Source organism: Parus major, chromosome 3 (assembly GCF_001522545.3).
Source record: "Parus major isolate Abel chromosome 3, Parus_major1.1, whole genome shotgun sequence".
Lineage (NCBI taxonomy): Eukaryota > Metazoa > Chordata > Aves > Passeriformes > Paridae > Parus > Parus major.
Window position 1 is genome coordinate 22,750,910 of NC_031770.1, and position 15,415 is coordinate 22,766,324.

Sequence of the window (15,415 nt, forward strand, 5' to 3'; positions counted from 1 at the left end):
TACAGACTGGACATTTTATAATCTCAAAGCTAGAGGATGCTAACAGGATTGATCTGTCAGTACCGGGATCTGTGGAGAACAATGAAGCTACAGTGAGAACTATGAAATCAGGTTCTGTACAAAGAAGGGTATGTTAAAATACTTGAGAACCTCAACTGATCGCATCCCTCTAACAAAGAATGTAAATTATATGCATTAAAGTAAGACTGAGGGTGTATTCTTTAAATCATTTTATGACACTGTCAGCGCAAAGACGACAGTAGTAATAAGTAAAGGAACAACTGAAATAATTCAAAACAAATGTATTTGAAATGCAAAATCCAATTCAGTCAAAAAATATACATTAAAAGAAGTAAACAAAACTGAAAGCTGTCAAGAATATAAAAAAAATTTCCCTTTTGCCCCCCACCTTTAAATTAAATACGCTGAAAACAACTTACAGAAAAACATTTTCTGCTCAAAACCTGTCAAGCCCCTAAGTGAAGTTTCAGGTACTTCTGGCAGTGGTGCAGTTTTTGATGGTTCAACTAGGATTTGGTGTCTGTTAGAGGCACATAGATGATGGCTGCACGGCATAAACAATTTGAAGTTTTAAAATAAAGCTTTATGCTAAGGCAAGATAATTATTTATTGAAAAATGTCACAAGTTAAGGAGGGGTTTTAGAAACATAAAACTGCTATGTATACCTTATATATGGACAGTGGTCACTTCAGCACCACTGTAGGGCACTGTAAAGATACTTCATTCCACAGTGCTGCTACTTTTTTATTATTATTTAGCAGGAGTGAAGAGACTTAAATTATTCTGCACTTTATGCAATATAACATGCAAATCTGGAACTGGAATATAGTATCTCATCTTTCAGTTTTACTGACTCTCTCCATCAACACTGCACTTAAGCAGCAGCAGAGTGCTGCAAATTAGGATCACAGCACACAAAGCCCGTTGTCTGGAAAACTAGTGGGACATCCCTGAACACCTCTCCCCTGAAGCTTCAGCTTGCAGAAGAACAGATAACCCAGTTTCATTAACCAGTGTTCATCAGCACTTGCTGGATGCCCCCAAGATTCTTACAGAAGCAGCATCCTTTCACATAGCACTTACAGATTGTGAGGCTTTAGTATTTATACAGACTCCAGAGGTCTCTTAATTTCAAGTAATCAGTATATTAGGAGAGCATGAGATGTTTATTAGAACACCTTTTTCCTTCAGCCTTATCTCACTTGAAATAAAAGCCTAAAGCCAACTTACACATTTAACCAGAATCAACAGAAACTGGCTCATCATTGTATCATAACCTAGGATGCATCTCAGTCTGCTGCACTGTGAAGTTACAAACGCTTCCTTTAAATGAACCTTTTTCTGCCCTATTTCCTCACAGCAGTACTGCTCTACACTCCCCCTAAGATGCACTGTGCTGCCGTCAGCAACGTAAGAGCCACAAATACATGGAAAATTTGGTATTTGATCTTTTCATTCCAATGCAGTTTGCACTACTTGCAGCCAATTCAGTGTCTGCCTGGGTGAGTGAAAACAGCTCTAACAGAGGCTGTTACACTATTGTCTGTGTATCAGTGGCCTTTGCCCCACCTTTGTAAGTTAAAACTCACAATGAGGTACTTCAGAAATTGGCAAATCCCACAGTGAGACATACAGATTATAGCAGCAACCTGTGCAAGAACAGTAAACTCTATTTGACTAGTATTCTCCACTTAAGAAATCCAGCCATATATAATTCAAAATCTGAATACCGAATGGAATAATTTAATGGCATATCGGGATTAAGTCCCACAGTTTACAGTTTATCAGTGTGTTTACATGAGCATCTCTCGCACAGCAGAGCTGTCTCCGCAATCAGTCCCAGCAAGTGATTCTTTCCTGCTCCGGGATCAGGCTCCAGTTGGGTGAAGGTCTGTCAGTCGCCAACCAGTCAAAGTCATCCACCAGGTTCCAGTTGTTACTGTTTTTGTCCAGACCAGACGACTCGAAATCTCGCTCGATACCAGGGTAGCTCCAGGAGTAGGGGGCGAAGGAGACCTCAGAGCAGGCCTCGATGACGGCTCGGCTGGTGACTTGCACGTAGACCCGGCAGTCGCGGGTGCGGTGGGTGCGGAGCTGCTGGCAGGCCAGCGCCAGCAGGCAGTCGCTGCAGCCGTCCACCAGCACGGAGGTGGACACGGGCCCGCAGAGCACGGTGCAGCCGCGGCAGTCGCGCACCCGCAGCGTGTTGGGGTTGCCGCGGAGCCGCACCCGGCAGCCGCGCAGCTCCGACAGCAGCACGTCCCGCTGCAGCAGCTCCGCGGGGCCGAGCTCCAGCTCCTCGTCCTGGGCGCCGCTGAACCCACACAGCGGCGGCCCGCCCGATTCGCCCTCGGCGAGACCGGGGCCGGGAGCGGCGGGGGCCGGCGGGGCGGGCTCGGCGGGGCGCGGGGCGCTGCCCGGAGCCGCTTCTTTCTTGAGGGCGCGGAAGGCGAATTTCTTCTTGGGCTGCAGCTGCTGCCACCGCGCCGCCAGGTCCCCCTGCAGCCGCGCCACGGTCTCCTGCCCCTGCCGCACCTCGTAGGGCGCCAGGAACCGCACGCTGCCCGTCAGCAGCTTCTGCAGCGCCTGCAGGCGGGCGGCCGCCTCCTCCAGCGTCCCCGCCGCCAGCAAAGCCTCCACGGCCTCCCGCTCCCTGGCGAAGGCGGCCAGGAAGAACTCGCTCTGCTCCTCCTTCACTACCTGCGCCTCCTTCTTCTGCCGCTGCCGCTCCACACCCTGCTGCCGCTCCGCTTCCCGCCGCTGCAGCCGCTCCGGCAGCACCACGGCGGAGGCGGCCGAGCCCGCGGCCACCTCGGGCTGTGAGGGAGCCGCCACGGCCGCTGCCGCCGCCTCTCCCGGTGCGGCCATCTTGCCGCTCGCCTCCCCTGCGGTCACTAAGCGGCGCGCGGATTGGCTGCCCGCAGCCCTGGCTGCGTCGCCGCCGCCGATTGGCGGTCCAGGAGGCGCGCGGCGGGGGAGGGCGGGAGGGCTGGAGGGAGGGGTCTCCCGCGGTCTTAAAGGGGCCGCCGCCTCTCCGCGGGATGGGGTGAGTGCTGGCGGCAGGTGCCGTGCGGGGCGGGTTATCCCGCTTCCCAAATTAGCGCCCGGGATATAAATAAGCCCCCGCCCCGCTCCCCTGCTGTGTCCGCGCGGAGCTGTCTGCTTCTTCCTGCTGCTGTGCTTGCACCCACACCCCAGCCCGCGCCGCTCTCGGGCCGCGCCCGTCGCCGCTGGCCCTGGGCGCGGGGGCTCCGCGGGCGGCGGGGCCCGGGCGGGCGAGGGAAGGGGCGGCTCGGTGCGGTGTTTGGGCGGGAGGCGGAGGGACCGCAGCCCGGAGCTCCACTTGCCCTCCTGAGCTGATTCGGGGTCGCGCCGGCCGCCCCCGTGCTCCGGAGGTGCCGGGCGGTCCCGGCCCCCTGCCCGGGTGGGGTCCCCTGACAGCCTCGCACGGCCGGCGGTTCCGTACGCGCCGTCTTCTAATAAACCTTCCCTGCTGTCTCCCTCTCCCGCAGTGAAGTGGCTTAGGAAAAGGCTGCTGAGCCTTGCAGGTAACTGCAAAGGTGCTGCCTCTGGATCGATTTTTTTCCTCGCTGCTTATTTGGTTTCTGCAGTGTTTTGTTTCCGAAGAGAGTTCGGTTCTTGAGGGAAAAGTGGGAGCAGTGCCAGTGCATTACTGTACCCCAGAGGGAGGACTGTATGAGCAATCCACAGAGGCCTATATGGAAACATGGGAAGCAAGGCTCTTATAATTAGGAGACGTGTTTTAAGTAAATTTGCAGCAGGAACCAGAAATTAAGTACACTGTCTGCAAAGTAAAAAAGTGACTATTGTTTTGCTATATTCACTTAAGAACTGTTGTTCTATTATTTATATTGTAATTTCTGCAAAGAAAGTTAACTCTAAGCACTCTTTTAGAAATATGAAAACAAATTTAACTCCTGTCCATTTCTACAAGTTCCAGCTCCTTTCCCTTGTCATTTTGAAGTTACTTGTAACAAATTAACACAGGACCTTAGGCTATCCATTGAAACATAAAGATTGCAAACCCAAAGTAGATAATCTGATTTGTCTGTCTTCTGTTTGGTAGTACCATGAGTTTTTTTGCCTAATGTTCCTATCTGGCAGTTTAGGTTGTTCTGTCCCTTAAGGTTAGCATTTGAAAGCAGCTGGTATTTTCTGTTTCCTGAGAAATGTGGTTTAATTTCTGTGTTAGAAACGATAAAATGTTAGATATGTATGTTAGAGTGTGTGGACTACTTGAACCTTATATGTGATAATGTCAGTCCAGCTCAGGTGACAGAGGAAAGGCAGTGAAATGCTTTTAATCCTTGCAATGTACAGAGGACTTGCACTCAAATAGAGAATATTCTTTCCTTAACAGTGTTAATGTATAAACTAAGGAGATTGCAAGGCATTGTTATGGTACTTTGGAGCAGGTTGAATGGGCAGTGGGATGGGTGAAGTGTTTGATCCATTACAGCTCTTAATGTGGCATTGCATCTGTTGCAATACTGCAGTGTTCAGAATTTTGTTTCTGAAGAATTAGATGGAGTCTTAAAAATAAAAACCTCTTCCTCTGTAGAAGGAGAGTGTGTTCAGTCATGAAAAAGGAAGGATATTGAAATATTCTCACTTAATATTTTTTCCTAGTAATGTGTTTAAATGATACATTTAGTAATAAGTATTAGGTATTTTTTTGTAATAAATAGTCAAATCCATTCTTGTAGCTAGTGCACCAATGTTCTGTTAGGCAACAATATGGTGCAATTAATTCTTCATAAGAAAAAAAATCCTTATTTCCATGTTGTTGAAAGATGTGGAAGTTTCATTTTAGCTAGCAAGCTCTTTTTGCCTTATGCTCCCATGAGTCTAGCTAATAGAGGTGGTAACTGTGATGGAATTGCTTGTCCCATACGTGAGGATATTGACAGAAAAAGGGCTTTACTGTTTTTCTTATGCACAAATATTCCTGGAGTATGGCTTTGGTATTGTTACACAGATGTGAGACAGTAGATGAACTGCACTGGGTAAAAGAACTTCATATGTGGAAGGATTGCAAGCAAACATTAGTGTGTACAGCACAGAATAAATGTTAAGTATTTTATGCTGTAGTATAATTGCTACTTATTATATCTCAGCACTTAGAATGCTAGGTATTCTGAGTTGCTTTTTCTATACATGATTGAAGGTTTAAATTAATGAGGACCAAATACCCTTGTGAATAGGAGCTTTGAGGAAAGACTGGAATCTTTTTACCTCACTAATGTGCACATTTTTTTTTTTTTGTTAAAAGCAAAAAAATACCCAGACACAAGAAGGTGAAATGTATGACAATAATGAAAAATTAAAAAGGGAGCTGTAAAATTCTTCCAACTGTTTCATCCTGATGTTCCAAAATTACTTTCCACATGTACAATTTGAGGTTTTTGTATAATTGATATTGGCATGTGCATATGCACTTTTTTTTTTGTGGTCATACAAAGACTGACAATTTTCTTCCTGACTTTGCTGGCAGCAACTTCTATGTTTTGAGGCTGTTTAATGTGCCAAACAGTAACCACCTGAATAAAGTGTAAGCCTTCTAGCTCAAGCTTGGAGTCATTTGGCTAAGCTGTGACAAGTAGGTTGGCTTTTTGAGGGTATGAGAAAAACCAAGATACATAATCCTCCGTGTTACATGTTTTTCCGTATTTTTTTCCCTCTTGGATGTGCTTTCCTTCCCCTCTGGTTTGAAAGTAGATAGCAGTAATTTCAGTAAGACCTTCTGCCATTGTTTGGACTGTACAGTGTCGTTTGTTTGATGTGAAGTTGCAGGTTGCACTTGTTTACTTTGATCTAGTGCTGTGAAACTTCAAAACATAAGCTCTGTGCATGCTTCCAGATTTAAATCTGTGTCCTGTGGTTATCAGTCATGAATGCTATCTACCTGAAATATTTCATACTGATTTGCTATAGCTCAAGAGCATTACCTCATAGGCTTTTAAGTGAGATATATTGTGTAGTTCAGCTGAAGGTTCAAGATCCTGTCTCGTTACATCATTATTTTAAGAGGAGTGGGGAATGAAAGGGGAATCCACAGAGGCAACTGTTCAGCCTCATAATAATGGATTCTTACACCTGAGGTTCCTGTGCTTGTAAAAGTCAGGAACCTCATAGATGTGGTGGGATCTCAAGATGTAGATGCTCAGCCTCTCAAATGAAAGAAGGAAGTAGAGTTATTCCTTATCATCAGTATGTATTCCCAACACTGACAATTTTTATTCCAAAGGGTGTAATGCATGAATATTACACTGGCATACACACAAAATGCTGTGTATGTTTTCAAGAAAAGCAGCAGCCTCGGTGTCATGCATGGAGCTCTTATCTGATAGATGGGATCTCTGTCTGTTAGACTGAGTTTCTGCACCAGAGATCAGCAGAGCTACGTAATTACTTCTGGCTACAAAGTAGGTACTTCAGTGGCTTGTGCAACCAGCGTAGTCTACTGATGGTTTTAGTAAGGGCTCTTTGAACTCCTCTGGTACTGTGATCAGGCATTAAAGATGTAAGCCATATTATGATTCATTTAAGATACTGTAGGCTGCACATTTTTCATGGTGCAGTGGAGCTTCATTAAAAGTGAATGTTGAATTACTGTATCTTGGTTCATTTGGAAAAAAGAAATTCTTTGAACATTGTTTGGTATACTGATCTTTTTTTGAAAAGCTTTTGTTTGCACTAAAATGTTGTGCTTTATATATATCTGGCCACATGGAAAGCCAGGTCAGTGTAAAATACATGTGCCTTTAAATCGCTAATTAAAGTGTCAAAGCTGAAACTATGAAACTTACTTGGTGTAACTTAATTGCTGTGAGTAATGCAAAAGCTTTGAATGTAATCCTTGGGAATGCTTAAGATACTAATTATATTCTAACCAGTCAAGGTGCACTTGTTTTGAAACTAGTCTGAGCTGATCCCTTCTGAGAACCTGCTATTTCCAATGCCAAAGGTAGAGAAACAGATTAATTTCTACGGAAATTAGTTATCCTTCAAAACCAGGGTCAGACTTCAAAGCATAGAATTTTATGACAAGAGGTACTTCCAGGTTAACAGAGCAGGGCCCAAATATGCTAAATGTAAGACTACCAAGAGCAGCAAATCACTTAGGTTTGGTCCAGGTCTAGCTGCTATGATACTGCTTTATGGACTCTTCCTTTGAGGCAATTATTCTATTAGTTATGGAGTTTCTGAGAGATTTTTTTCATTGCCTTGTTTTACACTTCAGATACTTCTACAATTTTTTTAATGCATTTCAGAAAACTATGCTTATTAGTTGACCGTTATTGTGACTAGCCAGTTCAACGAACTGACCGCCTAGGTTCAATAGCATATCAAAGTTTTCTATTTTAGAATTGTGAATCTTACTTGCAAACATATTCCATTTATCTTTCTGAGTTATTTAAATAGAATTAAGTCCAAGTCACATCCAAGTTTTCCTATTAGCTCTGCTGTAGTATATTCCCTAGTGGATAAAACTATACTTGTTACTCTTTTACCATTTATTCATCTTATGAAAAAATCTGTCAGCTATCATTTTGAATGAGTGTTTCCTCCTCCTATTATTAGAATTTGTTCTTCAGTCTAAATCTGAGAATAAATTCAATTCATATTGTTACACTTTAGTGATAGTGATAGTATGAAGACTCCTTTTACAGCAATCTTCATTCATATCCAAGTCCTACCCAGTTGGTTTTGTAATAGGGACTCAGAAATGTCCAAGTAAAACTGTTCTGTCTCAAAAGTTCTGACTTAGGTGGTGCTTCATTCATAATGTCCCTTCTGTTCCTCCATTTTGTCTTGTCCTTAATACAAGTACAGCTTAGCATGTCTGTGTTTCTTTCAAGAACAGAAATGTTTTTGGTATAATTTACTATTCAACTGTGTTTCTGTATCCTTCTATCACCTAATTTCATGTTTTAGGCCTCCTTTTTTTGCTGAAATTGCTCCTATTATTTTAATTTTTATTATTTAATTTTTTATTTTTTTTTTTAACATCATCCTCACCTTTTAACACCTCAGTTGTATTAGGAATGGCTATTTTGTTAGTTTCATTGCCTGGCTGCTGTGTTGAATTATTACTATATTAAAAAAAACAACCCAAACCCTTTTATTAATATACTTGTCTGAATTTCTGTATCCCTACCTGATTATTTTCCCATTCATCTGTGCTAGCCAAATTAACTATGAATATGATAGAAGGTTGTCCCAATTTCTGCCATCATTTTTAGTCCAAAATCTTCTATAAATTTTTGCAGTGTTAGATGTGCGAGATGACTTCTGCATTACTTCTCTAGTAAAGTTCTGCCACCAGAGGTGAGTTTTTTTTTTTCTGATACATTTCAGTGTCTGAATATCTTAAGGTTATTCTAACTTGGAAGTGAGAGCTATTAATCTTCCAAACTTAATTCTCCTTTTTAAGGTACTCTAAGCCGAAGAATATGAGAATATATTTAAATAACCTAGAGAATGATAAAGTTCTTCTTGATCTGTTCCAGTAATAATTTTGAATTGCCATTTGTTTCAATGGGACCTCCAGTCACCATGTTTTCTTTGGCTTTACTTAATTGTCTGCTGTATGTCAGATCCCCATCTCAGGGAAGCACAGTTCTCCAAAATCCACTCTTTAGATTCATCACAGACCAGCCCTGTTGGCCTTCACACAATTGCCAGTCATAGAAACCTGTTTTCTGGTATTGGTGTAAATCTCTTGTTCTGAGGTTCACTCTTCATTACCTCCCCTTACTACCTACATCCTTACCAGTCACCCCTTAAGATGCCTTTGGTTAGGTAGTCCTGTCTTTGGTATGATGATTGATACTGGAGTCATGCAGCTCAACAAATTACATCATGCAATTATGACCCAGGTTTTGTAAGTACTGTTTTGTGTAAGGAAGGCACGGTATCAAGCTGAACATTGTAATGTTTAGGTAGTTTTTACTGGTGAGTCATCAAAACAGTGGTGGTAATTATTCAGAATTTGGTGGTTAATATGGATATTTAACTGAATTTTTCATGTGGTATGTTACATTTATATTCCAAGTTAAAGTCCTTGTCTGCCTTCATGCCACTGTTCTTGGGTGCCCTACTTTGAGTGACCTCTACCTCTATTGCTTGTGCCCTTTAATGATGACCTATTTGTTTCTGTGCCTTCAAGCTTAGTTATTTATTCTTATTTAAATAATAAAACAGTATGTAGATGTATAAAAGGTGTGACTGGCGATGAGTTGACATAATAAATACATTAATGAGTGGAGAGAGAATACAGCATGGAAGGAAGAAGTGCCATCAATAGAGCTGATGGATTCAGTCTGAGGAAGCAAGGCTGCAGTGGAGTAAATGGCATTCTTTTCTATCCAATATATCTTTTGAAAGGATGCAGAAAATTGCTATTACAAACCATCTATTCATGCAACAATATTGGGATGGCTGTGGAATTCCTTTAATGCATTAGCTTAGTCCTTGAATTCTTCATTACAAATCTACTGCTTCTTTATCTTCTTTTGGGGTACTAATTTATGATTGCACAAGAATTGGAATATATGTGATGCAGACCTGGAAAAATGGGCTGAATATCAACAGTGATTTGATGTGGGAGAAACCTGGAATCAGAATGAATAAGGGTGTTTTGTATCCCCTTATTTTCTCCCTCTCAATATCGAAGCATAGTTTTTTTCAATTCTTTACTGTCTGTCATTTCAGGGTGCTGTATCAGATCACTCCAAATGTCACTTGGTGTCTTTGCACACCTATGAGAGTGGTATTTGTTAAACAGCTTGGTCACAGTTTGACAGCTGGTGTCAAAATACAGCCAAGTAGTTTGTTGTGTGATGGGTGCACATGACGTTCCCAGTAGCTGTTTTTACACCAACGTCTGTCTTCTAAAGATTTCTCTCATTCCTTTGGTCTTGCCCTCCTTCTTGTGCTTATTTCCTCTTGCTCCTTATAAAGCTAGTACAGGAAAATGTATTAATGTGATTGTGAAACCTGAAGAAAGACTGCAAGTGATTGTGCATTGTACATAATTTGGAAAATAGGACTCTGGTTGAAGATGACAGCTCTAAGCAGGTGACCTTGATGTAGAAGAATATTGACATACAAGGGTCTTTTGTATTAATGCAGCAAGGTAGTGAGAAGAGGGGCAACCTCTTGGGGCAGTGACACCCAGTTCTGAAACACCACATGATGCTCTTAAAACAGCTTGAGTACCTGCCAGGAAAAAGCAGGAGTTCTTTACAAACATGGTCTGGGAAATTCTGTAGTATACCTGAAAGTGATAACATTACAGCTGATGACTTCATTCAGACCTCTTAGTATTGAAGGTACCATTAAGTGCATACTTCAATAGGACCTGTAAAGTTACATCCAATCCTTAACTTTTTTTTGGTAACCTTTTCTACCTGTGAACAAATGTAGCAAAAGTGTGTAGATATGGAGAAACCTAGTAACTGCAAGGTGCTTCATTGTATAGATGGTGTTAGCTCGCCTTCTCTGTACTGTACCTGCTTAGTAACGCTATCGTCAATGCTGCCTCGAAACATCCTTCAGGGAAAGCTGTGATACCATCATGGAAAATTTATGTGGGATTCCTTGTGTTTCTTATGATAACAGAATCCATTAAAAAATAATTTGTCTTCCTTTCTCCAGTTCCTTTTCTGTATCATATTGCCTACTTCCTATTTGTGGTTTTTGTAGGACTGGGAGAGTAATAATAACATACTGATGAGATGTTCGGCCTTGTAACCTCTGAAGCAAAGTTCCTTCCTGTTAACAAAATCAGAATGCTGGTGGTGTTCCTCCATACAAATTCTCACTTGGGCAATATTCTCTAAAGCCAGTGAAGCTGAATAGGTTTGAATTCAGGGCAGAATTTGGCCTTGAAGCATTTACTGAAGTTAGGAACCTTGAAGTTGTGGCCTTTCATCTTTTCTCATGCTGGTGTCAGGAATATTGGGTTTACAGCTCTTTGAGAGCTCTTTGGCATGTGGTGTTTCTGTCCATACTGTGGCTCTTGGGGTCCTTGCTGTATTCATGAAAACTGCAGTTAATATTCTGGCTGATGGCCAAGGTATGGCCAAGTGCAGGTTCAGTCTGGGCTGCACAAAGGATATGTTGGACCTGGGCTAAGGTTTGTTTGTTTGGGCCTAACCTTTCCAGTTACAGTGTGATTTGAAACTTCAGCTCAGTTTTCTAATGTGGGTATGCATGTAAACAAAGTTTGTAGGTGAGTCTTGGCCTTTGCAAAAGTTTGGAATTGGTTGATGACATATATATATATGTATATATGTATATATATAAAACAAGATTCTAACTGAAAAACAATACTGCTATGCTGAGATTTTTTTAAGATTAGCAGTCTGGCCAACTTCTTTGAGAAGGTCCACTTAGTACACTGCCCATAACCATTTTGATATAATTGCTCAAAAAACCTATAACATTTTAAGAGTTTTATTAAGCTGTGTGAAGCGAATAAAGAAGGATGTGCTGCTAAATAAAGTCTTCAAATCCTTGTCTCTAAGGAGTTTTAACAAAGTTACTTAGGAATAAAATAGCAAAGTTCTTGGGAATTACCATTACTAGCAGAAAAAGGATCTTAGAGTTTTTTTATTGTTTTAAAAGCATTACGATACATATCTCTGCATGCAGAGACATGTAACAGAAAAATCTGTTTTCAATCAAAATGTGTGTTTTTTTTACAAACCAGGCTTCTCTGAATTATCTGCAAAAATAATTAATTTTTTAGAATTAAATTGTTTTCAATGAATGGAGTAAGTTGGATTAGTTTTCTATAACAAAAAAGCTTTGAATAAAGTTATTAGTGCTTTTAGCTGAAGTAAACTGTAGAATAGCATCAATGAACTCTTAGTGCTATAACCTTTGACTTCAAATTAACATTTTTAGATTACCTGAAACTTTAAGTAGTTGAAATTCATGTAATTTGTTTCTAGCAAGGCTGTAAGAACATAGCTAAAAATACTTAAAATATTGTAGCTTGTCAGGGGATCAAATCTTATATTTTTCAAGGTGACCTTGCATTTATTTTTCTGGGGACCCCCTCCCACCCACAAAGCTTATAGTGGTTTACAGTTTTAATATGAAGGAAATCAACCAAATTGTTGACATCACATTAATTTTAATAGGATAAAAACTTTTTTTTTACTTTCCTGTAACCCCAAACAAATCCCAACTTTTAACCTAAAGCCAGCAGCTCAGTCTAGGTCTCCAGACCTACGACTTTCTGAAAAACACAACCCCCCGAAAAAAGGAGCCAAAGTTTTTAAAGGGCCTGGCTTTAAACGCGGAGCGAGGATCGCGCTGGGGTTGAGGACTCATCATGCCAGGGCGGCGGTGCGTGTGCCCGGGCGCCGGTCTGCGGCGTTGTGTCCCGGCGGAGCTGCGCGGCCGCGCCGTGCCGGGCCCGGCGGTGCGGTGCCGGTGGCGGTGCGGGCGCGGAGCGGAGCCGAGCGGAGCCGCGCTCTCCTCCCGCTCGCTTTCTCTTTCCCCCTCTCTCGCTCGCTCCCTCTCCCGCTCGCTCTCCCCCCTCCCTCCCTCGCTCTCTCGCTCTCCCTCTCTCTCTCCTACACTGCCAGCCCCTGATGTGATGGCGAAGAAACCCCGTTGACAAGGCACTGCTTTTTCATGACGGTGAGTTTCCCTTTGAGTGTATTATAATTTTGTGATAAAAATTTCAAGGAAAAAAAAAACACACAACCTCCTTCCTCCCTTCCTTCGGGGAGGGAAAAGAGAGGGGGGAAATCTATCTCCAGACAGACAGAAAAGAAAGAGGAGCAAATTAACAACCAGGAGTTGCCAAAACCAGGATATTAGGTTTCAGCCCAGAGAGCTATTGGCTCTGGGGCTATGTATATAAATATATATCTAGAGAGAGAGCGAGCGAGAGGGGAGACGAGGAGGAAGAAGAGGGATATTTTGTGGGTGGCTGTTGTTTGGGCAGATGTGGATTCACATGGAAATGAACTATATATATTAATTTATTTTTTTTTTCCGCGAGGGTGGTGGTGGTGGCTGCTGAGGGCACTTAAAAAAAAAGTTGTTTCTTAAAATAAAGGCGCGGGGGGGGGTTGAAGGGAGAGATAAGGTTTCAGGTCCAGGCTGATAGCTGCAGAGAGGGGAGAGGTTTGGGGTGGGTTTTTTTTTTTTTTTTTTTTCTTGCTGATGCCATGCAAATTCAGGAGAGGAGGGAAGAAAAATCTCTTTTAATGACTCATTGATTGAGCCGGTTTAAAATTAGTTGTTGTTGTTGTCTTTTTTTTTTTTTTTTTTTTATTCCGCCCCCTTGATGGCCATCAAGAGAGGGATGGAAAGAGGAGAGGAGGGAGAGAGAGTGTGTGTGTGTGTGTATGTGTGTGTGAGAGAGTGAGAGGGAGAGAGGGGGATAGAGAGAGTGTGTGAGGGAGAAAGAAAAATAATCTTTTCAAATCTCCTCCCTCTTTTTTTTCCCCCCTCGTTTCTTTGCTTTTCTCTAAAGCTCTGTGGTCTGTGAAACAGTCTTTTCTTCCTCCTCGTCGGGAAAATGGAGACACTTCGTCTCTCTCCTGGCTGTGCAGCTGGGAAGGATTTTTCTTTTCTTTTTTCCTTTTTCGCTCATGGCTTGATTTTTTCCTTTCCCCAGTCCACTCGCCACCACCCTAATCTTGTCTTTTCTTTGAGCTTGTATCTCAGATTTGTACCTTCTGGGGATTTATTTTTCACTCATTTCCTCGTTTTCGGTGTCGCCACTAGATTTGATTTGATTTGTTTGGTTTTTTATTTGCAATTTCCTCCGAATCGCTCCGTGCCTCCTGCTTTTAACCGAGGAATGGAAACGGTGCCGCTTTTTGTGGGTGCGCGAAGTGCTCGGGCGGTAGGTTTGGGCTAATGCGCTTTTTTTTCGCTTTTTCGGGATCAAGTTTTTCGATGTGCCTTCTATTTTATTTATTTGGTTTTTTTCTTTTTCATTTGGGGAGAGAAAATACTTAATTGTAACGCCTTTTAAAACACAATAAAAGCGTCTCTTTCTGGAGTGACCCCTTTGGCTTCGCTGTAGAGTGGATGTGAATCCGATCCTTTGTGCTGCTGGGATTATTTTGCGTAAAAGAAGCAGTATTTTGTAAATAGATTTTTTACTTGCGGCTTAAAACAGTAGTCGGTTGTGAAGGGTTTTTTTTGAAATGGTCACATTTATTGAGTTATGGGCAGTATTCAGTATGTAAATTATAATTTGCTTTTTGGTATTAATTGCAAAATTCAGTTACAGATGATGGCAGAAAACAGGTATAGAGATGTTAAAACCTGGGCAAAATCGAACGACGTATAGAGGGCACGTTTATATTTACTTAGAGCTGTTCCTAATCACTGTGGGGGGAGGCATGAGATGTGGGGGCCTGTGCCTTTCGCCATTCCCTGCTCGCCGCTCCTCTCCTTGCCCGGACTCGGCAGCGCGGGGTGGCCGAAGGACTGCAGGGGAGAGAGGAGAGCGGCTCCGGCGGCGGCCCCGGCCGTGCCCGGGCTCGGTGGGCAGGCAGCCCCGGCTGCGCGGGGGAGCGAGAAGATGGCGCTGCCTGGCTCCCTGCCAGCGTTTGTTGCGCAGTTTCACCCGCTCTCCTCCCCCACGGGCGCCATTTTAAGGTCCTTTCTGCTGTCGCCGCGCCGTGTGGGGCGGTGCCGTCGCGCCCAGCCCGGGCCTTATTTCAATATCTTCTTGTCTGGGAAGTGTTCCTGCCTTGGGCTTTGGGAGCCTCTCCCCGAAATCTTAAAAGCCTTGCTTCCCTCCCGTACCCCACACTTCTTTCCTAGTCCTGGGTCACCGACTTGAGGAGCGGTTAAACAAGCTTGGCTCACACGGGCCCGTGCGCGCAGCTTCAATTCCGTCAACGTCCTTTATAGGCTTGTTTTCCTACCTCTGAAATACGTGTTTCTTGTCATTCAGAGTATAGGAATTAAAAAGGGATTTGAAAGAACGTCTGAACGATGACCAAAAAATAAAGCATGACATTAAAAAAGAAATACGCCTTTAAAAAATGATCCGGCGTAGTGCATAGGGCAAAGTATCCTTCATTGAAGAAGCTTCAGTACCTTTAAAAGTGCTTGCCAAAATAAAAGCATAGGTAATTTTTCGTGGGTAGATTGCTCATTTTGTTTCTGTTCCTGTCTTCATAATTTTTTGGTGGGGGGAGGGACTAGCATATTTTCAAGTTTTTATTGCTCCTTTATGTCTTTAGAGCAAGCTGGCTTTTCCAAATTACTTAATTTGGCAGCTCCACCTTAATATATTTTTAAAGTTTTGTTTTGGTGCTGTTTTTAGGACGAGCACTGCAAATTTTATTTTTTTTTTTTTTTACATTTCCGTATGATCTG

General features: G+C 42.8%; 2 protein-coding genes across 19 annotated transcripts in view; one reads left to right on the forward strand and one right to left on the reverse strand.

Moving 5' to 3' along the window:
- Window positions 1-610: 610 nt before the first annotated feature.
- On the reverse strand, window positions 611-2,920 carry TBCC (tubulin folding cofactor C). The gene has a single exon (XM_015620332.3). The coding sequence runs from the start codon at window positions 2,888-2,890 to the stop codon at window positions 1,856-1,858; it is 1,035 nt and encodes a 344-aa protein (XP_015475818.1). The 5' UTR covers window positions 2,891-2,920; the 3' UTR covers window positions 611-1,855.
- Window positions 2,921-3,015: 95 nt separating this feature from the next.
- Window positions 3,016-15,415, forward strand: part of BICRAL (BRD4 interacting chromatin remodeling complex associated protein like) — a 113,815-nt gene continuing 101,415 nt past the window's right edge. For 12 of the 18 annotated variants that reach the window (XR_004496767.1, XR_004496768.1, XR_004496769.1 and 9 more), the window contains exon 1: window positions 12,496-12,703. The gene's annotated coding sequence lies outside the window, so the exon portion shown is untranslated. Of the gene's footprint in view, window positions 3,069-8,059; window positions 8,375-12,495; window positions 12,704-13,253; window positions 13,923-15,415 lie in introns of those variants that run through there. The other 6 variants (XR_004496776.1, XM_015620783.3, XM_015620782.3 and 3 more) reach the window with 4 other exon arrangements.